The sequence below is a fragment of the Ammospiza caudacuta genome, chromosome 3 (genome assembly GCF_027887145.1).
Source record: "Ammospiza caudacuta isolate bAmmCau1 chromosome 3, bAmmCau1.pri, whole genome shotgun sequence".
Taxonomy (NCBI): domain Eukaryota; kingdom Metazoa; phylum Chordata; class Aves; order Passeriformes; family Passerellidae; genus Ammospiza; species Ammospiza caudacuta.
This window is the reverse complement of record NC_080595.1, coordinates 115,084,271-115,110,084: the sequence shown is the minus strand read 5'-3', so window position 1 is coordinate 115,110,084 and position 25,814 is coordinate 115,084,271. Positions and strand designations below refer to the sequence as shown.

At 46.2% G+C, this 25,814-nt stretch overlaps 1 protein-coding gene across 1 annotated transcript; it reads left to right on the top strand.

Annotated features, from left to right (window-relative positions):
• The first annotated feature begins 1,409 nt into the window (after nucleotides 1-1,409).
• Nucleotides 1,410-25,436, top strand: MTMR9 (myotubularin related protein 9). The gene is made up of 10 exons (XM_058801708.1): nucleotides 1,410-1,823; nucleotides 5,480-5,588; nucleotides 5,910-6,035; nucleotides 10,911-11,084; nucleotides 14,039-14,256; nucleotides 16,237-16,398; nucleotides 18,133-18,274; nucleotides 19,432-19,652; nucleotides 21,113-21,264; nucleotides 21,677-25,436. The coding sequence occupies exons 1-10, from the start codon at nucleotides 1,639-1,641 to the stop codon at nucleotides 21,844-21,846; spliced, it is 1,659 nt and encodes a 552-aa protein (XP_058657691.1). The 5' UTR covers nucleotides 1,410-1,638; the 3' UTR covers nucleotides 21,847-25,436.
• The last annotated feature ends 378 nt before the right edge of the window (nucleotides 25,437-25,814 follow it).

Here is a 25,814-nt window from a genome sequence, read left to right as displayed (position 1 = left end):
GGCTTTGGGGAAGAGCCTGAGGGGGATTTCAGAAAACACCACGTGTGGTGTGGCCAGGCTGAATTTTTGGACTTTTCCCCATTTTTTGCAGGAGTGGGACGGGCTGGGGTCAGCAGGGACCAGTCGGTGTGCACCCAATTCCCGCGGGTTTGTACCCAAACTGCGGCTGCCGATGACCCCGGAGGGGATCGAGCCCAGCCCTGCCCGGGGCTGCGGCTCCGGCATCCTCCTGCTCCTGTTCCATTCCCCATCCCTGTCTGTTCCCTTCCTGCTCCATTTCTGACCCTGCTCCTGATCCATTCCTGATCCTGTTCCATTCCCCTTGCATTCCCAATCCCTGCCTATTCCTGCTCCATTCACAATCCCTGCCGGCTCCGTTCCCCCTCCATTCCCAATCCCTGCCCGTTCCCTTCCCAACCGTTGCCCGCTCCACTCTCTCTCTACCGGCTCCATTCCCTCTCTGTTCCCATTTGCCCTCCATCCCCAATCCCTGTCCACTCCCATTCCCGTTCCCATTCCCAATCCCTGCCTGTTCCCGTTTCCATTCCCGTGCCATTCCTGTTCCCATTCCCAATGTCTGCCCACTCCCATTCCCGCTCCATTCCCAATCCCTGGCTGCTTCCATTCCCATTCCCATTCCCCCTCCATTCCCAATGTCTGCCAAATCCCATTCCCGTTCTCAATCCCTACCTGTTCCATTCCCGTTCCCATTCCCAATCCCTGCCTGTTCCCATTCCCGCTCCCATTCCTGTTCCCATTCCCTCTCCATTCCCAATCCCTGCCTGTTCCCGTTCCTGTTCCCATTCCCACCCCATTGGCAATCCCTGCCTGTTCCCATTCCCGCTCCATTCCCCCTCCCATTCCCAGTCTCTGCCCGCTCCCATTCCTGTTCCCATTCCCGCTCCATTTCGGCTCCATTCCTAATCTCTGACTGTTCCCTTTCCTGTTCCTGCTCCCGTTCCTGCTCCATTCCCAGTCCCTGCCTGTTCCCGTTCCCATTCCCGCTGCATTCTCAATCCCTGTCTGTTCCCGTTCCCATTCCTGCTCCATTCCCGTTCCCGTTCCCATTCCCGTTCCCATTCCCGCCCGCTTTCCCCAAGCCCCGCCCATGGCCCCGCCCCTTCCCCGTTGGGCCCTCCCCGTCCCCGCCCATCCATCAATTCCCGCGGAACGTTTGTGCCGGGGCCGTGCCGCGCGCCCGGACCCTTTCCGCGCCTCGCCGCCTCCGTGAGGATCCCGAGCGCGGATTGGTCCCGGTGCGCGTCACGTGACGCGGGAGGCGCTTCCGGCCCATCCCGCTCATCCCGCTCCGCCGGCGGCTCCCGGGAATCTCGGGGGGCCCGCGGCTCCCTGACCCTCCCCGAGCAGCACCGAGCCTCTGCCCGTGTCCTCCCCTCCGTACCGCCCACTCCACAGCCCCGGTACGGCCCTGCGGGATTACGGCGGGCCCGGTGCGGTTCCCTCCCGGTGCCCGCGGAGCCGCCGCCGCCACCGCGGGTGATGCCCCCACCTGCCCGGGTGGCCCCGCGCACGCCCTCCGCGGCTTTCCCGGCCTCCTGCCGGTGTTGCCGAAGCTCCCCCCGTTTCCCCGGTGAATTTTCCCAGTGAGTTGAGTTTCCCCCGCCGTCCCCGGCCGGGATGGAGTTCGCCGAGCTGATCAAGACGCCCCGGGCGGATAACGTGGTGCTGCACCGCCCGTTCCACCCGGCCGTGGAGGGCACGCTGTGCCTGACCGGGCACCACCTCATCTTCTCGTCACGGCGGCGCGACAACGCCGAGGAGCTGTGGCTGCTGCACTCCAACATCGACTCCATCGAGAAAAGGTGGGAGACGCTTCCCTGCTGGGAATCCTCAAAATCAGAGGGGTTTGTGTGAAAAATGCCTATTTTATTATTGGCTTTTCGCAAATATTCAAATGAATGTTAGATGTGTTGTGTTAGAAAGGAATGCTGTATTAATTCTCTTAAGTAGTGCGGTAAATAGAGTTTTAGGTTATAACAAAATGTTAAAATAGAAACTATGCTATGTAGGATAGTTTTTTTTAAAGAAAAGACTTGCAGCGAGATAGCAGCCACAGGACACCTGAATCTTTCAGAGAAAAAGAATTTATTGCCCTCCTATCAGAAGAAATGAACTTCTTCCTGCCTCGAAGGTGCTGTCAGGATTCAAAAGAAGAAGTTGAGGATGACCAGACAGAATCCTGTGTTTGAATGGAATTGATGCATCATGGATGAGGTGTATGAATATGCAACAGGCTGTTGTATTTAATCCTCTGTTAATGTGTGTCCTTTTTCAGGCTTGTGCTGCCCAGAAGAAAGTACCTGGACATTCAGAACTCTTTGTTTCTATTGTCTCATATTGTCCTAATTCAATTTGTCCAAATTTTTATTACTCTAATTGTATTAAACTTTTAAAATTTAAAAAACAAGTGATTAGCGTTTTTCACATTTGGGAAAGCTGCAAAAAACAGCCTCAGAGACAGCAGAACTGTGATTAGAGCTAAGTAGCAGCCATGAGATAAATCAGCAGAAAAATTATGTAAGAAGTAGAAAAGTAAGGACAAATAGAGCAATAATCTCTGTATTAATGCTTGGCTTAAATAACTCCCTAGTCTGCAGGAAAGTTTATCTAGCAAGATATTAGGAAGTTCTAAGCTTAATAATGGAGCTTTGTGCATTGTGTTTTAAGGATTACAAGCAGTTATTGTATTCAAAATAAGCAAAATAATTCATTGTTTTAACCAAAGGTGCCTGTGCTGATAGTGGTTGGGTAGAACTACTGTCAATGTGCTTTTGCTTTGTGTGATTGCTCAAAAAACTTTTAAAGTAAGTTGTAATATTAAATTCTTTGTCTGCTGCCTAAGGTGTGAAGTGATGGCATCTTCATATTGTCATAACCATGGAATGAGACTGATGCTGGAAAATAAAATGGCTCAAGGAGTGGGAATCCATAAAATCAGAGGGATTTGGCAAAGCTGCAGAAGGCAGCTCAGAGACAGCAGAACTGTGATCAGAGCTGAGCAGTAGCCATGAGATTGGTCAGCAGAAAAATTCTGTAAGAAGTAGAAAAGTAAAACTAATAGAATAATGGCCTGTGTATTAACACTTGTCTAAAATAACTCCTTAACCGAGAAAAGTTTATTTAGGAAGTTTTAAGCTTAATAGTGGAGTTCTGTGCACTGTGTTTTAAGGATTACAAGCAGGAATTGTTTCAAAATAAGCAAGCCCTGTTTAACCAAAGGTGAAACAATGGGTAGAACTACTGTCAATGTGCTTTTGCTTTGTGGGATTGGTCAAAAAAACTTTTAAATTAGGTTGTAACATTAAATTTTTGTCTGCTGCCTGGGATGTGAGCTGCTGGCATCTTCCCACTGTCATAACCACAGAATGGGAGTGATGCTGAAAAATCAAACAGCTCAAGGCACGTTCCTAACAGCCCCATCCCGTTTGTGATTTGTGCACAGCCCCTGGCTGGGGATATCCCTTCTCCCACCCCTCGTGGTTGGGAAGGGCTGGCTGGCACCTCAGCTGTCCCAAATCCTGGTGTGGAGAGCAGGGAGGATGCTCTGGGCACAGACTTTGCCTTCAGCTGTGCCAGGGGAGGTTCAGGTTGGGCATCATGAGGAATTTCTCCACAGAAAGGGAAATTAAACCCTTGGAATACCCAGGGAGGGTTGGAGTGCCCATCCCTGGAGGTGTCCCAGGAAGGGCTGGATGTGGCACTCAGAGCTCTGGGCTGGTGACAAGGTTGGACTCTGTTGGAATCCAAAATGCAGGGAATTCTCAGAACTTTAAGTCTGTAAGTCAAAGCTTGGAGTTAAACCCAGGATTTGATCTGAGACCTTGGGAAAGGCTCCGAAAATGAGGTGCTGGAAGCAAGAATGTGGATTTACAGTTTAAAGCAGAGACATGTTAAGCTAAGAAGAAGAAATTTTAAAATTTTAGAGTTTAAGACATAGAAAAGTAAAAGTAGTTACTGAGGTAAACAAGGAGTTTAAAAAGCAGCACTGTAGGTTTGTAAGTCAGAACATGATTGGCTAAGAAAACTTCCACTGTAGCATGAGTCCATAAGATGAAATATTTAAGGATTGGGTCAAAACCATAAATATCCTTCTTGGCAGTGTTTTATTGGTCAATAAATCCTTAAAAGGTCTTGTAACTAAGAGTCTTGTTCTGAACCATGCAGTGAAGATGTGAGCTGAGCTCACCCTTTGTAGAAGATGAGAACAATAAAATCACATCATCAAAAACAACCCAGAGGTCCCATCTTTAACTCATTCAAAATTCCTTCCAAAAATCCCCATAGACTCAATGATCCTTTTCCAGCCTGAGTGATCCTCTTGGGGCCCAGGGTTCCCTTTCTGTTTGGACATTCATGTTTGATGTTGCATCCCAAAGATTGTTTTTTTTGGTCCTGTAGAGAGTCAGAATTTTTGTGTTTAGCCTTTTTTGCTCTGTGTTCATTGCTCAGTGGATTCATCCACCCTTGAAGCACTTTATAAAGATGCACTGTGCACAGAGAGGGATGTCAGAGCACTGCTGGAGGGCTTTGCCTTGTGTCACCCTCCAAAACTGGTGGCAGAATTGGGCTCTGACTTGCTCAGCCCCAGATCTTCTCCTGCTGCTCAGCAGCATCATCCCTTACTCTTCCAGCTGATTATGGGAATCAATAACCCTTTAGCAATGTGCTTTTTGTGCTACAGCTCAGCTCTAGCTGCAGAGCTCCAGATTTTTTTCTTGCCCATCCCCTTTAAACTACAGAGTTCAGAAATTTCTCTTTCCCCCTCATTTCTGCTTTACCTGCACCATTGCCCCTCACTGAGTGTCTGCCCCATCTCACCTGGTCATTGTCTTCTGCTCCCTCACCTTGGTCCTTTTTGATGATAATACTTCATTTTTATATTAATTACAAAATCTTTCCCCTGTTTTTAAAGGTTTTTAAGAAAGTCTGGTATAACAGAGTTCCTTTCTACCAGCAAGAAATCAGTGATTTAAAAAAGCACAGAGCCTGGGATGATGGGGGAGTTGCTGGGTGCTGATGAAGTTTGTTGCTGATTAAATTTGTTCCTGATTTCCTTCTTTATTTCTGAGAGAGGAAAGGAGCAGAGAGGTGGAAAACTCAGGGAATTTCTTCCCATGCTCAGTCCCCACCCTGGCCTTGGGCACTTGCAGGGATCCAGGGGATGCCACAGCTTCTCTGGCACCCTGTGCCAGGGTCTCCCCCCTGCTCCCAGCAGTGTGATATTTGTGATGTAACACCTCCACTCCCTGCCACAGCAAAATGGTGGAATACAAGAAAATAAAATCAACCTTGCAAACAGCAAATAACAAGTTGTGTTTGTTTCTTTATTTCCCTGAAAGGTTCCCCTGCAGACAAATTGCCCCTCATGGAGATTTGCCTCGTGGGAATAGCTGTGCCACCTCTCCTGCCTTAGAGGATCCTGTTTTTTATGGGAGTCTTTTTTCCTGTCTTGCTGTAGGTTCGTGGGCTCCTTGGGCACCATTGTGATAAAATGCAAAGACCTGAGGATTATCCAGCTGGACATCCCAGGGATGGAGGAGTGTCTGAACATTGCCAGCTCCATTGAGGTGAGCAGCTACCATCACCCAGAAAACCTGCAGGTCTTGAGCTCACCTCAGCCTTAAGAGCTATATTTTTTCCAGTTAGGTTTTCATGTTTTGAAAAGCAAAGAAGAATCTGGAATATTTCACATACTGGGGGGTTGTGGGGTGTTTCCCAGAGGTTTTGGACTGTCCATCCCTGGAAGTTTTCAAAGCCAGGCTGGATGGGGTTTGGAGCAGCCTGGGGTAGTGAAAGGTGTCCCTACCCATGGCAGGGGTGGAATGGGATGAGCTTTAAGGTTCCTTCCACCCCCACCTGTGATTCCATGATTTCTCTTGTCCCCACAGGCACTTTCCACACTGGACTCAGTCACCCTCATGTATCCCTTCTTCTACCGGCCCATGTTCGAGGTCCTGGAGGATGGATGGTCCTCCTTTCTGCTGGAACAGGAGTTTGAGCACCTCAGCTCAGTGGTGAGTGGGATTTGAGGGATTTCCCAGGCACATTCTCTGAACTGTTTCACCCAGTAGTGACTGGACTGGAAATCCCAGATGGTTAAAAATCCATTTGGTGCCTGGGTGAGAAGTGAGTGTTGTTGAAATATTCCCTCTGTAACATCAGACATTTGTTTGCTCCTTCTTCTTGTACAAGTGGATGTTTGAGGCCTTTTTCAAGGAAATCACAAAGGTAGGAAATGTTTTTGGCCTTTGGGGATGGTTCTCTAATTGGAAGAACAAATTGAAATCCTTTGTCCTGGCTTTGTTGTTCTTAATTTTGATCTGGAGTAGAATGAGATGAATCTTTGTCAGACCCTTCATTGAAATTATATTGGTTTTAAAAAATTGCTCTTTAGGAGGATGACAATGAAGATGCCCAGTTTGAAACATTTTTTCCTTTAATTGATGCTGGAGAAATATTCTTGAGGTTCAAAAAGCAGGAAACTTCCAGTTCTCTTTTTCCAGGTGCTGCTGAGCACATTGATTTTGTTTTGGGTAGGAATTGTTCTTGTGGCATTGCCTGTTGTTTTTCTTACTCAAATTTCCTTTTAGGATGCTGAATTTGCTAGAGTGGGAACTATCTTGGGTGCAGGAACCTGTTTTAATAATTCCTTGGGTTTGCATCTCTGTGTTCCAGGTCTTTGTTTCACATCCAGTCTGTGCTCTTGCTCCAGCAGCTCAGGTTTCTGAGCCCACATCCATTAGTGCAGCATCCAAGAGCATTGATTTTATTTATTTTTTTTTTCCCCTCTCTGCAGCCCAGCTTGTCTGCAGCCTGTGTCATTTCCTGGCTGTGAGTAACAACTGAATAATATGACCAGCTTGACCAAATTCAGTTGATGAAATCACCAGAAAATTAAAGAACATTAAAGGGGTTCAGAGGCCTTGCTATTTTTGTCTCATAATTAGAGCACTCTCATGTGTCTTATCTTCCTCTGCCATCCAAAGGCAGACCAACTGTTATCATATCCAGCACATGGATCCATTGATGTGCTCTTTTTCCTTGTTTTTTTCAGGGATTTAAATCTTCATTTGTCAAACTCTTGCCTTTCTGAACATATTCTCTGTGTAAGAATTACATTTAAAAACCTCATTACTGTTTAGCACCACATTTCCAGGGCAATCATTCATTCCTTTAAAATCTCCATGTCTGACAGATGTTGATTAATTAATTCTTGGCTTTTAACCCAAAACTTCAGATTTTGAATAGAATGGTGTCAAAAGCCACCTTCCAATGATTTACATCTCCTGAACAACAGATAAATGTCTCACTGACCAAATAATTCTTGTTCTGGAAAGACACTGCTTTATGCGACAGGCTGGAGCAAGGACATGGCTGATTTAAATCTTTCTCCCAGAAGTCAGATGAGAAGAATTCCAAAGGTTCCTGCCTCTGCTAAATCATCCATCTGGATCTGTACCTTTGCCAGTAGGATAACAAGTCAAAAACTATTTCATTCACCCTACAGCTCTGTGTAATTTATTAATTTCTAGTAATTTATTAATTCCACGTTTATCTGGTACAGGAGAGTTGTTTTCAACGCTCTCTAATAGCAAAGTGCAGTGTAACAGTTAATACTGTTTTTAAAAGTTAGGTAAATATTAAATATTTAGATTATATAGCACGGGTTTTGTGTTCTTCCTGCACAGTGAGGGGTGAATGGAATTCAGAGTATGTGCAGGGGTTCAGATTTCCTCTGAGCACTCAGAGGAGAGCCAAAAGGTTTCTCTTCTGCCAAATTCCAGAGCTGCACAATGCTGCAGACTAACTCTGGAAATTCAAAAATTTTTCTTCCAAATTTAGTTTTCTGAAATGAAGTGAAGAGGCTGAGAAGTTTCTACACTGCCAGTATAATTAACATAAAGGTATTTTATTGCCAAGAAAATCCCTTGCTTCATTCTTCTATTCTTTACCCCTTTTTCCCTTTTATTTTTTCCTCTTTTCTTTTCCTCCTTTGTTTTTTTTCATTACCTCTTACTCTCGTTTTTCTTTTCCCCCTTTTTTCTATTTTCTTTCCTCTTTTCCTGTTTTTTTTTACTTTCCCCCCTTTTTCTCCATTTTTTACTTCACCTCCTTTTTCTCTTTCTTTCCCTGTCTTTTTCTCTCTTTTCTTTCCTTTTCCCCTCCCTTTTTTCTCTCTGTTCTTTTAGAAGGAAAGATCTCAGGATTCTGAACAACTCAGTTGTGCTTCATCTTCATGTCAGAGCTCCTTTTAGAAATCAGAATTTTCTGGGTTTGGGCTCAGGTCAAATGGTAATTGTGAGCCATATTTTGCTCTTCTCAGGCAAGCATCAATCTTTACATTTGTTCTGCTCCTTGTCCATGTACAATCTGATCCCAGCAGGGCTTGTTCCTTGGGAAAGGCCTCTGGCTTTGCTGCTTTGCAGGGTCTCCCAAGATCCATGCTGGGTTCTTGACTTTTTTTTAAGGCCTTTTGATAGAGCTTGACTTGTTTCCCAATGTTTTGTGGAAAACGACCTCTCCTGGCAATTTTCAGTTTAGGAGGAATGATAGCTTGGACTTTTGGGAATCAATGTCTCTATAAACAAGTATTCGGACAAGAAAAGTAGGAATCCAAGAGTTGATCCTGCACTAGGTTTAAAAATTGCTGCTTTCTTGTTTTCCTCTGAAATTCTCTCTCCTTTCTGTTCAGCCCTCATCTTTTTGCTGCTTTTATCCTTAACTTTTCTTGATTCCTAAAAGCTCAGATGTCTTTCTGGGGAAATTAAGGGTTCGCTTTGCACTCCCTGAGTTTCACACAGCACAATTACCTGGTTGAAAGTGAGCTCATCCCTTTCCCTGCAGTCCTTCTGCTTCCTCTGCTACTGCCTCACTCTTCCAGTTACTGATGACCCTTTTTCCTTCCAAATTCCAGCCAGGCCAAAGCTAAAGGAGTTGATTTGGGCAATCTGGACTGGCAGTACAGAGGTTAATGGGATCTCTGCAGCAGGAGCTGTTGGAGGGAAGACAAATGGTGCCAAGTGCTGCCAGGCTCCTCCTCCTTGTCGTGGAAATTACACCAGGATGACATAACAGGATCTCTGTGTCTGCTGTAAATGGGGGGGAGAGCAGGGTTAAATTACCAGAGTGGGGGATAAATCAGGTGCTGCTCCTCCATTCCTTTCCATACTGGTGGTGCCAGGGACAGCCAGTTTCCCACAAGTTCCCCAGAGTTTTGGTTTTGCCTTCTCAACATCCTGTGTCATGGTGAGGTTTTTATCAATTTGATATTCCTGATCCATGCATGTTTTGTTTCATGGTAATCAAACTGCACACCCAACAGACACCTCAAAAACCCTGTTAAAAATCCCATTGCTGGTGCATTAAAAGCTGGAGCTGTGACCAGCCCCATCCTTTTGTGTCTCAGAAGTTTTCATCTCTGCTCATAACATGATGGCCAGAGGCAATTTGACTTTGCATCTGGGAGAAGCTCTGCTTTTTATAAAATGGAGCTGTTCAGAGGAGCTGTTTTGAGGCTAATGAATAATGAAATAAGGTTATAGCATGGATGATGCAAAACTGTCCAGCTGGACTACTGCAAAAAGGCAGCAATTACTGCTCTTGATGCTGATATTTATTTTTTCTCAGCAGCTTTTTTAGGCTGCCACCAAAAAGGACAATTTTCCTGTCTCCTAAGGCACACATCCCATGCCTTGGAGCTGCTTCTGCTGAAATAGTGTTGTGAGATAGATCAGCTTGTTCAGCTGATGGAAAGGCTTCGTTGCCAGAAGACATTCCTGAATTGATCCCCATTTTCCACTGGACCAGTGAGCCCGTCAGGTGCATTTTTATAAGCAGGTAGCAATCAGGTGGCAAGGGGTAGTAAGGATCTGGAAGAAAGGAGTTCTGATCAGAGATGTGCAGTTTATTCATGTTAAATCAGCAGACCTGAATTGATGTGGATTTTGTGTGTTTTCTCACAGCCTAATTTAGCTGTTTTGCTCTTCTCTCACTTTGTCCTGCCTGCCTTATCCCTCTGCATTTTTGTCTGCCTCAAACTTTCCTTGAACTCCTATGAGCAGAGGTTTGATGGATCTCTGAGGTCTCTCCCTGCTGCAGAAGCTCCTCATTGACCTTTTTCCCTGAGCTGGAGCCAAGGCCTGTGGGTGACCCTGGGTATCAGGTAGCTGGAATTCTCATGCCAAGTGCCTGTGAGGTGCACACTCAGCACTTCTTTCCCAGGATTTGGAGCAGTTACATCACAGAGCTCCTGATGTGCTCTCAGTGCTTGGCTGCTGGGCCCCTTCCAGAAGGTGCTTTAGGAGGAAGAACTGTAGCTGAAACCACAGAAAAGCTGGAGATGTTTAAATTGAATTTTTAACCTTCAGCATCTGGAGTGGGTGGAGGTTCTTTGCCTTTCTTGGCCACCTTTGTCTTGTGAGCTCTTCTTTCAGCACAGATGGAGGGTTGGGCCCATATTGCCTGTATCTAAATGAACTTTTTTCCCACTCTTGTAGGAATACATTTCTCTGTGGGGTCTCCCATTGCTGTCTGCTGTGCCTATGAAACAATTTAAAGCCACAATCATCCATATCTGCCCACATGGGCTTATTTTGTGCTGTTTCAGGATGTGATAAACCAAAGAGGGGAACTTGTTCATTCTTCCATTGCTTCCAAGCTTTATCTGCTCTCTGGGGAATGAGCTTCTTGGAGCTGCTGCAAGGAGATGATTGCAGGGAGCACCAAGGGATGTGCTGGAAAAATTATTGGTACAACTTGTGGTGTAAATGGAACAGATCACAAACACGACTCTGTCTGTGTGCTTCATCCTGTGCATGGAAGTCTTTCTTTCCTGTTACCTCTCCCATATAATGCCTTTTCTGACCCAAAGCTGTTCTGGTGTTTTTCAGACCAATGAATGGCGTCTGAGCTGTGTGAACAAGGACTTCTCTGTGTGTCCCTCCTACCCTCCAGTTGTCATTGTCCCCAAATCCATCGATGACGAAGCGCTCCGCAAAGTCGCCCTGTTCCGCTACGGTGGGCGCTTCCCGGTGCTGAGCTACTACCACAAGAAAAACGGGATGGTGAGCTGGGTTTGAGGGGTGCTTCTGCCTGCAGGAAGTGTGGGAATCTGTTGGTTTCATGCTGTGGAAGTAACAGAGCTGCTGGTTTATTTGCTGGCTTCCTCAGGGAATGTTGGGGTTTTTTCCCTGGTCTCTTGCTGGTGTGACAATGAAAACACAACATCTGGGCTCACAGGTGCCTTCAGGGGTTCAGGTTAAACCAGTTCTGCCCCAGTTTCTGTAGTCCAGATCTTCTGAGGGCACATATTTCACTGAAATATTTTTGTGGAAGTTGTTTCCTTTGGCCACCTGGAATCAGAAAGGCTGTGTGGAGGTGGGTGCTTCCCTGGAATTAGTTATAAAAACATAAATATTTTCTGTGGGACAAGCAGAACACAGATGTGACAAATCCATGAGAATGAAAGAGGGACCAGCAGGTCAAGGGAGGGCAATTTGCTCCTGTGATGTCCTGCCTGGGATCCCCAAGATGGAGCTCCTGGAGAGAGTCCAGAGGAGACCAAGGAGATGCTCCAAGGGCTGGAGCCCCTCTGCTTTGGAGCCAGGCTGGGAGAGCTGGGGGTGTTCACCTGTTGAAGAGAAGGCTCCAGGAAAACCTCAGAGCCCCTTCCAGCGCCTAAAGGGATCCAGGAGAGCTGGAGAGGGACTTGAGACAAGGCATGGAGGGACAGGACACAGGGAATGGCTTCCCACTGCCAGAGGGCAGGGATGGATGGGATATTGGAATCCTTCCCTGTGAGGGTGGGGAGGCCCTGGCACAGGGTGCCCAGAGCAGCTGTGGCTGCCCCTGGATCCTGGTTCTGGGTGATGGAATGAGTGATCTCCGTCCTGGAAATATCCATTAATCTGCTTGCTTGGGAATGTGCATGGCAGCAGTTTGCTTACAGCAGTAAGAACAAGATGAGCCTTGTAAAGCCACTGCTGGCACCCTGGCTGGCTGTGTCTGCCAAGAGTTTTCATGGCAAGGATGGCAGGAGCCACATTGTCCTGTCTGTGAGCACTGGGCCCTCGTCACAGTGGTGACAGCAGAGCCAAGGCTGCTTCTGCTGTGTGACTGTGCAAGGAGGATCAGAATAATCTGTTCTCTGAGCCTGGCAGGGTAACTCAGGAGCAGCGAATTCTTGGTATTGCACAGACTTCAACAAGCCAGAATCTAATGGAGTGACTGATACATTGTGATTAAGAAATGCACTGTATGAAAGTGTTGGGTAATTGCGTCTCTTGCTGATGTAACCGGTTCTGAGGGTGCTGGGATGTCCAACCTGCAGTTTTTAAACTTGATACAGTCTCCTGAAATGCTCCAATGCCTTCTCACCTCCTGTGGCCAAGATTTGTAAGCCTTCAATTTGAAGCTGTCTAGTCTGACTCAGGAATACTTTGGGATTTTCTTTGCTTTAAAAGCAGCCAGCCACCTACTCCACATGAGCTGTGCTTTTTGCCTTTTCTCAGCTCAACTGAAAACCATTGAAAGAAGATTTTTGCTCAGTTATCTCTCAACATTGTGCATGTTTCATGTGAGGAGTACAACAGTGTTTGGCTGAGTGTTGCAGTTGTGACAGTAATGCTGTCACTCTCTTTGCCCTCCTGGCTCTGAGCTCTCAGCTGTTGCTGGGGTTGCTGACAGGCTGCCCTCACATTTTCATTGTGATTTGAGCTGCTGTGTTGCTTCTGAATTGAAAGGCATTTGCTAAAGAGAAATCTCTGCTCAGCAGTCTGTGGACTTGAGGTTGATCACTCCATCCATGGGGTAAAAATGTCACCTTGAACACATGAGCAATTTGAGTGTTTTAAGAACAGAGTTGGGAATAGACCTTGAAAATTAAAATCCTGAAAAAGCTACTTGCATAGAATCACAGGATGGTTTTGGTCAGGAGGATCCTTAGGGGACCATCTAGTTCCAAACCCCTGCCATGGGCAGGGATTCCTCTCACCAGGCCAGGCTGCTCAGGGCCTCATCCAGCCTGGCTGTGACACTTCCAGGGATTTATAGCACTGCCAGGGTTTGTAAAGGAGCCATCAGCAGAAAGGCAGATCAGTAGTTCACAAAGATGGTCCTTGAGGCATAACTGGAGGGATACAGCCTCTAAGATGATGCCTGGCATTTAAATCTTGCCCAGCCAAATGAGTGCTGGATTCAAGAATTTCTAATTCACTTTTAAATCCTTGAGAGTGATAGAACTTTGTGGTGGATTCACAGGGGTCCCAGGATGAGGGAAGAGACAAGAATGTTGACTCCGTGTTTCAGAAAGCTAATTTATTATTTTATGATATATATATTATATTAAAAGAGAATGATATATTAAAACTATACTAAAAGATTAGAAGAAAGGATTTCATCAGAAGGCTAGCAAGCAAAGGAAAAAGGAAAGGAATGATAATAAAATCTTGTGACTGACTAGCGAGTCCAAAACAGCCAGACTGTGATTGGCCATTAATTAGAAAAAACCACATGAGACCAATCAAAGATGCACCTGTTGCATTCCACAGCAGCAGATAACCGTTGTTTACATTTTGTTCCTGAGGCCTCCCAGCTTCTCAGGAGGAAATGGGTGAGATGAGGAAAAAGGTTGCAGTTTTCCTCTCAGCTTCTCAGGAGGAAACAGGTGAGGTGAGGAAAATGGTTGCAGTTATTATAGCGTATTGGTTAGAAGTTGAGGATGATGAGTTTAGGGTTGTGGATGATAATGATTGCTATTCAGCCTAGGTGGGAGATGGAAGAAAAGGCTAGGATTTTTTGGATTTGTCTTTGGTTGAGTCCTACTCATCCTCCCAGGGCTGCTGAGAGGATAGCCAGGATAGTTAGGAGAAAAAGTCCTAACAAAAAGATTTTTCATAAAATATGTCTGTGACAGAACTTGAAAGAACTGAAGGATTCAGGGCAAGGCTTGGAGCTCAGTGGTGCCTTTCAGTCAGAACTCTCTCCACAGTACCTCAGGCATGGTTCTGTGTCTCCCCAGGCGATGCTGAGGAGCAGCCAGCCCCTGACGGGCACCAACGGGCGGCGCTGCAAGGAGGACGAGAAGCTGATCAACGCCACGCTGCGCTCCGGCCGCCGCGGCTTCGTCATCGACACGCGGCCCCTGAACGTGGCCCAGCAGGCCCGGGCCAAGGGAGGCGGCTTTGAGCAGGAGGTGCACTACCCCCAGTGGAGGAGGATCCACAAATACATCGAGAGGTGGGTTGGTGTGGTGCTGAGGGGTTTAGGACGAGGTGAGAGATGAGAATTGACTCCAAGTTCTCAGAAGGCTGATTTATTATTTTATGATATGATACTTGATGTTTGATATATGACATTTAACATATGACATTTGATATATGACATATTATATGACATGATGTGACATATATGACATGACGTGACATATATGACATGACATATTATATTACATGATACTTGATATGACATGGCATGATATGACATGACATGATATTATATGACATGATACTTGATATGACATGGCATGATATGACATGACATGATATTTGACATGAAATGACATGATATTTGACATGACATGAAATGATATTATATGACATGGTATTTGATATGATATGATATGGAATGATATTTGACATGATATTTAATATGACATGACATGATATTATATGACATGATATTTGACATGACATGACATACTTGACATGTCATTCTATTATATGACATGATATTTGATATGACATGATACTTGATATGACATGGCATGATATTATATGACATGGCATGATATTATATGACATGACATGATATTTGACATGACATGACATGATATTATATGGCATGATATTTGACATGACATGATATTTGACATTTTATGATGTGACATGATATTATATGACATGACATGATATTTGACACAACATGACATGATATTTGGCATGACATAATATTCGACACGACATGATATTTGACATGATATGATATTTTATATTATATTTTATATTATATTTCATATGATATTATTTTTTATTAAAAATGTTATACTAAAACTATACTTAAAAGCACAGAGAAAAGATACATCAGGAGGCTAGAAAAGAATGATATTAAAAACCTCTGACAGACTCAGAGAGTCCAACACAGCTGGCTGTGATTGGCCATTAATTAAAAACAATTCACATGCTAGGTAAACAATTCTTTAAATTACATTCCAAAGCAATAAAAGATGGAGAAGCTGAGGCTTCTTATCTTGCCAGGAGAAGAAATCCTGGCAAAGGGATTTTTCAAAAAATATCACAATAACAGTGGGTGAAATCAGGCTTTCCCCTGGGCTTGGCTGCATGAGGTCATCAGAGCAGTGATGCCTCCACAAAGGATTTGCTCCTGTAAGAAGAGTTGTGTACCCTGGCTCCTTGCAACAGGGTCATGTTCCTTCTGTAGCAAATCCAGAATATGTGCATGATAAGGGGATTTTTGGTTTGGTTCCTTGTTGTGAGCAACCTGCTGCAGGTTTCAGCCATCAGGCATCTCCCTGTGCTGTTTCTTTTCCTGGCCATCTTCAGCCACACTCAGCCTTCCTGTGTTCTCCTTGGCACAGGAAGGAATATGTACCTTGCCAGAAAACTTCTGCAGGAGAGGGTTTGTTCTGTGTCTGTCACACTCCTGTTATCCAGAGGATTTGTCCAGAGAAGCTGTGGCTGCTCCATCCCTGGAAGTGTCCAAGGCCAGGTTGGATGGAGCTTGGAGCAACCTGGGACAGTGGAAGTGTCCCTGCCCATGGTGGGGGGTCGGAATGAGATGAGCTTTAAGTTTCCTTCCAACCCAAACCATTCCATGATTCTGTGATCCAGTGCTTTTCTCTGGACATCTGATATTGTTCAGTCATTTGGAGACAAGTTGTTAAATAAACAGACTTTTAGTCTGGTGTTCAACTTCTCTTAAAGCCTTAATTTTGGGGAATCCTTCTACACAGACATGAAGTAATGTTACTGGAGCTGTAGGCCAGCTCTTGAGCAGTCAAATAAGGAATTTCCTGGCAAATATTTGAAGTGTTTGGTTTTGTTTCAAAAGATTTTATGTGAACTTACATTTGTTGCTGATTATTTACAGCATCAGAGAGAGAGGGGAATGAATAAACTCAATGTACAAACACTAAATAATCCATGTCCTCATTCCTATGTTATTTCTTGTGCTTTCAACAATGTTTTCCTTTTTCCACAGGTTTCATATCCTGCAGGAGAGCTTCATCAAGCTGGTGGAGGCTTGCAATGACCAGTCACACAACATGGACCGCTGGCTCAGTAAACTGGAAGCTTCCAACTGGCTCACTCACATCAAGGAGCTGCTGACTGCAGCCTGTCTGGCTGCTCAGTGCATTGACAGGTAAATCTCCTGCAGAAAGTCTTGGGTTGCTCATTCACTGGTTACAGATTGCTCACTAAATACCTCTGCAGTGTCAATAACTGCCCACCGTGGTCTGGCTCACTTGTACCCATGGAGGATTCTGTTTCCTTATGGTGGAGGAATGTTCCTCCAATAAATCAGGAGGAGAGAGAAAATCTGGGCTAAGAAATGGTTTTGGATCATGTGATTAAGGTAAATTCCTGTGTCTGTTGCAGCCAAGCTAATTTAGAGAGTTTTATTGAAGGTTTGGGTTAAAATGGGTCTAAGGAAAAGGGGACACAGAGATGCCTTTTTCTTTTTTAGCAAATCTTTTTTTCTTTTCAGCTGCAAATTTCCAATACCACACCTCATTTCCAGAGGTTAAAACAATGTAATCTCCTTGTTTTCCCCAGGAATTGGTCCAGTGCTTTTCCCCTCTTATATTTTTATCCCCACAGCCCTATCCAGGCAATCCTGCTCATCCCTTCTAAGTGCTTGTGACCTCTTTTAACCTGACATTTCTTTCACAAATGCTGCTGACTCAGCTGACTCATGCTCACACCTCTGGCTGCAGAGCCAATGCTTGCTCTCAGCTGCCAGGTTTGTAAGGCCAGATGCAGGAATCTAAATTGGTTTTATCTGTGACTCTGGGTGGGAAAAACCCACCCAAAATTTAGGGAAAACCTGGCTTTTCATAGGAGCTTGGGGTTGTATTCTGCAGGCACACAAGCAGCTGAAATGCAGGCTCAGTGGTGAGACAGCAGTGCTGCATTAAAGTGGGAGCTCTGTGCTTTTTAAAAGCTCTGACAGTGCTGGTTTCATTACTGGCTGTGCCAGGAAAGGATTGCTCTGGATCAATAGTTTTATCTGAAATTCTTTCCTGCAAGCATGTAATGGGAAAGATCAGTGATGAAACCCTCCTGGCTTGTTGGGACAGTGGCTGATTTCATAATTTTTAACCTCAGCTTTGCTCTTTGTGTTTACCATGTGGAGCCATGGCAAATCAGCTCCAGGTGCCTGACCTGTCTCACTCAAAGCCTGGAGGTCAGAGCTGGGCTGACAAGGAGAGTTCTGTTGTATTTTCCATGGAGAGGGAATGACTGGGACAGATCTTCCAACATCTTAAAGGATAAAAGGGGAAAATAGTGTTAGAAAGTAAGTGTAGAGATAGGTGAAGATGAGGTAGGGAAGGAAGGTTTAGATTAAATATTAGGGAGAAACTCTGTAAGATAGCAGTGGTGAGGCCCTGGCAGTCAGTGCCCAGAGAAGCTATGTCTGCTTCTGAATCCCTGGAAGTATCCAATGTCAGATTGGATGGGGCTTGGAGCAATCTGGGATAGTGGAAAGTGTCCCTGCCATGGCAGGGGTAGAATGGGATGAGTTGCACTTCCAAGCTGTAACTCAAATGGATGCTAATCCCAAAGAGTGAGAGCCCCAAGGGAATTCTCACTGTGCACCTTCTGTCAGTGTGGGAAAGGATCTGGAGTTCCAGACTGCTCAGCAAGACATGGAGCTTTTAGTGATGCAGAGCTCAGGTCGCTGTGGATGAGGATCCAGGTGGGATCCATGTGGGATCCATGTGGAATGCAGGTGGGATCCGTGTGGGATGGGGCTGCAGTGGTGATAAGGAGCCAGAAAATCCTCAACCCTGGTGTCCATGGGATGTTTTGCCATCCACTGGGATGGGTTCTGCTCATTCATACTCTTATCCCTTCCCACCTTTTCCTTTCCCAGGGAAGGTGCTTCAGTGTTAGTGCATGGCAGTGAAGGAACTGATTCCACACTCCAGGTCACTTCCCTGGCACAGATCATCCTGGACCCAAGGTGCAGGACCATCCGTGGCTTCGAGGCTCTTGTAGTGAGGGAGTGGCTGCAGGTAAGGAACAACAGAACAACAGTTCCCTGGACAGAACAACAGCCAGTTCCACACACACTGGGGTTGGGAAATAGCCTGAGAGGCAGCCAGCAGGCTGGGCCTTGTTGCAGCCCTGATGAGTGTGAGTGTCCTTTGTCCTAAAGAGCAGCATCATTACCTGAGTCATTTGTCCTCTGGCACTGCTGGGGCCTCTGCTTCTCATGGCAGGTTTTTGATTTTGGGAACTGTCTGTTCTGTGTGCTAAGGGTGAACATCTCTTACCGAGAATGGTTTGGGTTGGATGGGACCTTAAAGCTCCTCTCATTCCAACCTCCTGCCATGGGCAGGGACACTTTCCACTGGAGCAGGCTGCACCTCTTCCATCTTATTAGAGAAAACATATCATAGAAAACTGTTCAGACCAAACCACAAAACCTGAGCTGTACTCTTTGTACCTTGGCAGTCTGGTCCTCCAGTCCACCCACCTCAGCTTGTTCCTGCTCACATTCTCTGATCAAACACAGCCTGAGAAAGGCAGGGAAATCACTCAGAGAATCACAGAACCATTTAGGCTGGAAAATACCTTTTAAGATTGTCAAGTCCAACTGTCCCCCAGCACTGCCAAGGCCACCACTCATCCATGTCCCCAAGTGCCACATCCACATGGCTTTTTAATCCCTCCAGGGATGGGGACTCCCTGATTGCCCGAGGCTGAACAACCCTTTTCTATGAAGAAATTTTCTCTATTATCCCATCTAAACCTCCCCTAGTACAGCTTGAGACTGTTCCCTCTCATCCTGTCCCTGTTCCCTGTGAGCAGAGCCTGACCCTCTTGGCTGTCCCCTCCTGTCAGGAGTTGTGCAGAGCCACAAGGTCCCCCTGAGCCTCCTTTTCTCCAGGATGAGCCCCTTTCCAGCTCCCTCAGCCCCTCCTGGTGCTCCAGCCCCTTCCCCAGCTCCATTCCCTTCTCTGGACACTCTCCAGCCCCTCAATGTCTTTCTTGTCAGGAGGAGCCCAAAACTGAATCCCAGATTTGAGGTGTCCCAGCAGCAGAGGGATAATGCTTTCTAACAGCTTGGTCCTGAGCAGTTGCATGGACAGAACTCACTCTGAAGTGTTTTTTCCACATGTCCTCCCATCTCATTCCTTGTGTGTGATGATTCCCTGATTCCCTGCAGGCTGGCCACCCTTTCCAGCAGCGCTGTGCCCAGTCAGCCTATTCCAACAGCAAGCAGAAGTGGGAGGCCCCAGTGTTCCTGCTCTTTCTGGAATGTGTGTGGCAGATCCACCGGCAGTTCCCCTGCTCCTTCGAGTTCAACGAGCACTTCCTCATCCTGCTCTTTGAGCACGCCTACGCCTCCCAGTTTGGGACCTTCCTGGGGAACAATGAAAGTGAAAGGTCGGTAAGGATGCTTGACTTGAATCCTTTAAATATCAGGCTGAATTTGACTAAAAGAAAGTCTCAGAATCATAGAATGGTTTGGGTTGGAAGAAACCTTAAAGATCGTTTTGTTCCAACCCTTTGCCATGGGCTTCCATTTGACATAACTTCCACTATCCCAGGCTGCTCCAAACCCCGTCCAACCTGGCCAAAAATCTCCACCCATCAGTTTATTTAATTTCTCACCCAGAAACTCTTCCATGAAAGCATAACCAGCTGGAGTTTGGTATGAGTCACAGCTGTGGGAAGCAGGCTTGTCCCTGCAGGCCTGGAGGCCTGGAGGAGGAGGAGGAGGCTGAGGCAGGGAAAGGCCACAGCTGACAATTCTGTCCCTCACCAGGAAGAAAATGTGAACTGTGAGGGAGGAATGTCACTCTGTAGCCTGGTGGTCCTGAGACACCCCTGGGAGTAGAAACAGGGTGAAGGACTGGAGCTGCCCACAGCTGCCAGGGAGGTTTGAATTCCTGTTTGGAGCTTGGCAATTCTGCCCTCAGGACTCCTGGCTCCAGTAAGGCCATGGCTGAGGGACTCCTGCTGGACTGGACAGGAAGGGAAAAACAAAAATGATCCTTCAGAGAAGGAAGGCAATTTAAAGCTTCCTGTAAACCTCTCTGTCCTTAAAGTAATCTGGGCTAAAGTAGAAGAGACTCTGCTGCCTTCTGCAGGGCTGCTGAACCAGTCATCTGCAAAACCAAGTTAGACTTGAAGGCAATGAGCTGAAATTTGGAGGAGTATTGGATGTTATGTGTAATAACCTGCCTGTCACATCTGAGCACGTCAGCCTGGGAGCACAGACAGGGGTTAAGGCTGATGTTAAGCTTGTGCTGTCTGAAGCATTCACAGGAGTGCTGAATCTCCTGCCTGGCTGGCAGTGCAATTTACCAGTGCAGGCAGAATGAGATTTGCTGGAATCTGAGGCATAGGGATCCCTGGAACTGCTGGGCCCAGGAAAACAGCACTGCTTGCTCTGTGTGCTCAGTTCCTTCCTGCCACCAGAGGGACCTGTCAGACGTGCCCATTCCAGCAGTGAAATTGCTTTCATGTGCTCAAGATTTCCATTTCCATCCTTCCCTGATGCAGCCCTGCCCCACCTTCCAGCTCCATCTTAACACAAGAGCCTGATCCCTTTCCAAACCTGACACTCAAACCACAGTGGGAGGTGACTGATTTTTCACCTGGACAGCAGGCAGCCATCTTACAAGGGTTATTTCCCCATCTTTTACTCAGAACTATTTGTAATCAGCCATGCTGAGTAAATTGCTTTATGTGTACACCCTGTGCCATGTTGATGAAGGGATTAACTTGAATTATCTGGGGGAGTAGCACATGGAAAAACTTGTGGCCTTGTCTGTGTGCTTCTAACAAGAACCTTACAGATCCAAGTGTATAAAACTGATTTGTTCCTGTGGGTTTCTTAGGGCTAAACTGAAGCTGCCTCAGAAGACCATGTCCCTCTGGTCCTGGGTGAACAGGCCTGAAGAGCTGAGCAGGTTCCAGAACCCTATTTATGAGGCCAACAGCCTTGTCATCTGGCCCTCTGTGGCCCCACAGAGCCTGCAGCTCTGGGAAGGTGAGCCAGATTTGCTTTCCCTGTTACATACAATGTCTCTTTTGTGATTTTTTTTTGTCAGACTTCATTGCTGACAATTCTGGAGAATCCATGTGCAGTGAGTTCCCTGCTGCAGAAACTTTCCCCATGCCATGGATGCTGAAGAGTTCATGATACAAGCAGGCTGTCATGGCAGGGTGGAGACTGAAAATGGAGTGGTCTGAGGAAAAAAAAGGAATGAACCCTCCTCATTTTTCTTTTATTAACCTTGTGTAACAGGATGGTGAGCTTGGAGAGGAGGGGGGGAAGCCCTTTAGAGGGGGAGAGAAAGGGAAGAAAATGTGACTTGAGAGCTGCTGGAATGTGAACAACCTTCCTGAACTCCCCCTTGTTTCAAGAACCCCTTGTGACCTGGGTGTCTGTGGGCTTCCAGGTATCTTCCTACGCTGGAACAGACCTTCCAGATTCCTGGAGGAGGCTGAGGAAGAAAGGATCAACATCATCAAGTACAACAAGGAGCTGCAGGCCAAGGTGAACATGCTGAGGCGGCAGCTGGCGGAGATGGAGGCAGATGGGGAGGTGCAGGAGGGGGAGGAGCCCTGAGCTGGGCTTTGTCTCTCAGACCTTTTCTTTCAGGAACCATGGAAAGTGCATGTTCTGCTGAGCCCTTGGGTACAGCTGACCCTCCCACTGCTGAACCCCTCACTCCATGAACCTCCCTGCTTTTTGGGGAGGGGTTTTTGTTTTGTTTACAGAAGACACAGCTGGGCACAATGTCCCCTCTTGGCAGCTGTTCTGTCTCAGAATTGGGTACAGTGTCAGCAGAAGCTGGAGCTCTTTACCTCCAACTGTGTGGATGACCAGGATGGGCCAAGAGACAGGATGTCTCCACTTTATTTTAGACTTTTTCTGGTTTTGTTGAACACTCACAGGATTGAAATACAGAGTTCTATAGAGATAGGTAAAGGCATTTTGTCTGGAAGCACCTTTTCTCTCAAAGAGTAAGTAAGGCAGCTTAGTTCTTTTAATTTCCTAGGAAATCTAGAAATGGTTCAAATCAAATTACAGGTTCTGCCAGTCTACACAATACTCTCAGTAGCCTTCACATCTCACACTTGGGTTTTTGTGTTCAGCATTGGCTCGGGAGCAGGAAGTTGAATACCAAACCAGAGCAAGACATTTCGGTGCAATACAGAATTGATGGAGGGATTCTGCTGCTAATGTTTAAGCCATGACCTTCAGGTGGGATTGTCCCTCGTGGACAATGATCTCCTAAGGAGGAACAAACTTTTTTTTTATTCTACCTGGAGAACAAAAAGGTTTAGTAGTTGGTGGGGTGTCCACTTGCAGAACAGGGGTCAGAGCTGTCCTTTAAATCAGAGCCAAGCTGCCTTCTTGGAAATTCCAACCCCCCTGGCTGGGTTTGGACACCTGGCCAGGTTCACAGCATTGCCAGGGTGCAAGAGCAACACTTTATTTACAATTCAACAAAACACTTCTGTTGCACCTGATGTGCTTTTCCTTCTTGTGCTCTTATGCCCATCTCGTGAAACCTCAAAAGCAGAAGCTGGATGTTCAGGTGACCTCACAGATCTGCTGCAGATGAAGGGGCCATCACACTACAAAAAAAAATACTAAGAGTTTAGATGATTTGTAGCTGCTAAAACTGCTTAAAGACTTTAGGGATAAGCTCTTTCTCATTTAACTTTGTAATTTGTAGCTGCTCTTTCCATTTCTGTGGCTTCAATCTGCTTTTTATAAAATCAGAGTTCTCTTTTGTGATTTTTTTTCCCTCCTTTAAAAAGACAGGTAGGGGTAGGTCTGAAATACTCCCTGAGGCATTTTTTTAGCTTGATTCCCTGGGTAGCTCCACAGGACTGGGAAAAGTTGAATTAACAGCAGCACATGTGGCTGGGATTATCCAGAAAAGAGCTTCGTGTTAGCCTGGTTCTGCTGGAGTGAACAGAGCTGCAGTAGGTCAGTGGTGGGATGCCTCTGGAAACTGCTGAGCTTCCAAGTTTATGGAATGAAGCTGCCTTTATTTAAAAGCCACTTCATATAGATAGGTGTGAAAATGCAGGATCTGTACTTGTAGAAGTAGCTGGGCAGGAACCTGCAAAAATCATGTAGCCACTAAATGCAGTCTAAGAAAATTCTATAAGCAAGGAAATTATATAAAATTATGTGATAATGGTCAAGTGCTACCTTAATGCCTTTTGTTCAGTCTTTATTTCCTTAATGATTTCCTTCTTGCCTAAGCTCAACTTATCCCTGAAGTCCTCTGACTTAAAAAATAAGATCCCTTTTAAAACACTCCCCACTTAAGGCAGAAGAGTGATTTCCCCTGCTTGCAATGCCAATTTCTTTTTAGGTTTGGAGCTTTGTTCCCTGGATCCAGTCTGACACAGGGAATGCTGCTCAGGGTGGCTGGGGATCTGTTCTGCAGCCCAGGGGAGGCAGAATTGGGCTGTTCCCTCCTCCAAACCTGGTGATTCCTCTGGGTATGTTGCTCAGATAATCCCTTAAAATGATTGTACACCCCCTGGAATGATGTCTTTGGGATCTGCACCTGCCTGGGTGGTGTTTCCCAACCCCATTCAGAATTTCTCCATCTGAAATCCATTATCCCCAGCCAGATGGGAAGGATTCAGAAGGCACTATTTTCCCTGTAATAGACTATACATAAAACACTCCTAAAGGTTATGCAATTCCCTAACACAGTAATTATAGATTGAGCTAAATAATAGAGAAGCAGAGAGGGGTTTTTTTTTTTGGATTTAATTGCCTGGCTGCTCCAGCCTCTCCTGCAAACTGCAGGCTTCTGAGGAAATTGGGAAACCAGCTGTGACAGCCAACAAAAGGCAGCACATTCCCTCTGAGCTGGCATCAATTTCAGTCTCCACTTGTGTTGAATGCACACCCAAGCATTCTGTGTGTGTGCCTTGGGAACGTGGATCCTGGGAATGAATCCTTGGGGCAGCGCTGGTGTCCTTCTGAGCAGCCCCTGCAGGTTATTTATTCCACATTTCCTGGGCCCTGCAGCACCTTGTCCCTGCACAGGCTCTGTGTCACAGGCCTGGGAGGGCTGGCAGGAGATGCAGTGGGGCCAGAATGTGAGGTGGTGCAGGTTCTCCAGGGACAGGACAATCCCAGAGCTGTCCTGCCACGCTGCTGCCACATTCCCTTGGAGCTTTTCCACTCCAGTGCCTGCCAGCCTCCAGATTCACAGCAGCTCTCTCCTGTTCTCTGCTTTGCTGCTTGCCTCCCTTGTCAAATCACATATTTAATGCCAGGGATGGGTTTGCTCCCTCAGAGGGGGATTCCTGCCCCAGTTTGCAGATTCCCTGTGAATTCCTGAGCTGGGGCAGTGCCCAGCTCTGGCTCATCCCTGTGCCACTGCCTTACGCCCTCGCTGCCACCATGCTCCTGCTCTTTTGCACACACCCTTTGTGGAACAAGCTGGACACGGAGAGAAAGCCCCATCTCCAAATTTTAGGGGTCAATCCACAGAATTTGGGGAGGACACTCTGCCATTCACCAAAAAAAAGAAGGGAAAAGGAACTAACTTGCACAGTTTTCATAAGGGAAATATGTACCTTCAATATTTTGATTGTATCGATTAAGTCTTGAATGTGGCGCTGGTTTTGACGTGCACTATTGTCCCTGTTGCATAGGATCTCATTTAAAATTGCACTGTACAGCATTTTTGGTGTCTCATTGTGCTTTGCTAAAGCCTTGGGCAGTGCTGTGCTTGTGTGAGGGGTGAGGTTTGTGCCAGCACTGCCTGTGTTTTGTCACAGCTGCACTGTGTGAGCTGTGTCTGTTCACTACTGCCTGTTCAAGTGATGAGTGCACTGCTGGCCCAGCATCTGGAACTGCTATTTGGACTTGGCTGCTGCATCAGTCTTGGGTTTTGTTCTTTTTTTTTGTTATTTTATTTTATTTTTCCTGTACAATTTGAAATGCCAGGGCTGGGAGTCGTGTGCTGGTGTTAGGTATTTGCTGTGTGTGTACAGAATCCCAGCTGCTGCAGTGTGGAATTTACTGCAACAACGACAAAGTAACAAATCTGAGAAAAAAAGAAGATGATGGCTCGAGGTTCAGCCATTTGGGGAGAACAAAACAGATACAAAGTGGCTGTAAACTTTGCTGTAGATATGTTGAGAGCTTAGTAGATGTGTCTGTTTAAATTAAAACCGTGAAGACTAAAAAAGTTCTTTAATTACACTTCTTAATCTTCTTTATTACTGTGTCCTTTGCTTCCCACAGGAGGGATGTGGGTGGGTGTGACTTGGATTAAGCTTTTGCTTGAAATTTTAGCTCTTTTCAGCTAGATTATGTTTTATTTTACAGCTGAACAGGCCCTGTGGTGGTAGAAGGGGGATGAAAGGAGAAGGGTGAGCCCCTGGGGCTGTGAGGGGCTTGCAGAGCTCTGCTCCAATGGGTTTGGGCCTTGGACAGCAGCTCTGCTTGTGATGGATAAACAGTTTGATTAGCCAAGGTTTTATACTGATATTGATCCTTTTATCCTGGTATTGATCTCTCCAAGGGAAGAAGGGCAGGGGTTTCAC

Bases quoted from the DNA above. Each gene is read 5' to 3' on its own strand.
- MTMR9 (XM_058801708.1), top strand. From the start codon at position 1,639: ATGGAGTTCGCCGAGCTGATCAAGACGCCCCGGGCGGATAACGTGGTG. The intron at 11,085-14,038 runs GTGAGCTGGGTT...GTGTCTCCCCAG, and splicing joins ACCACAAGAAAAACGGGATG to GCGATGCTGAGGAGCAGCCA. The intron at 16,399-18,132 runs GTAAATCTCCTG...TTCCTTTCCCAG, and splicing joins GCTGCTCAGTGCATTGACAG to GGAAGGTGCTTCAGTGTTAG.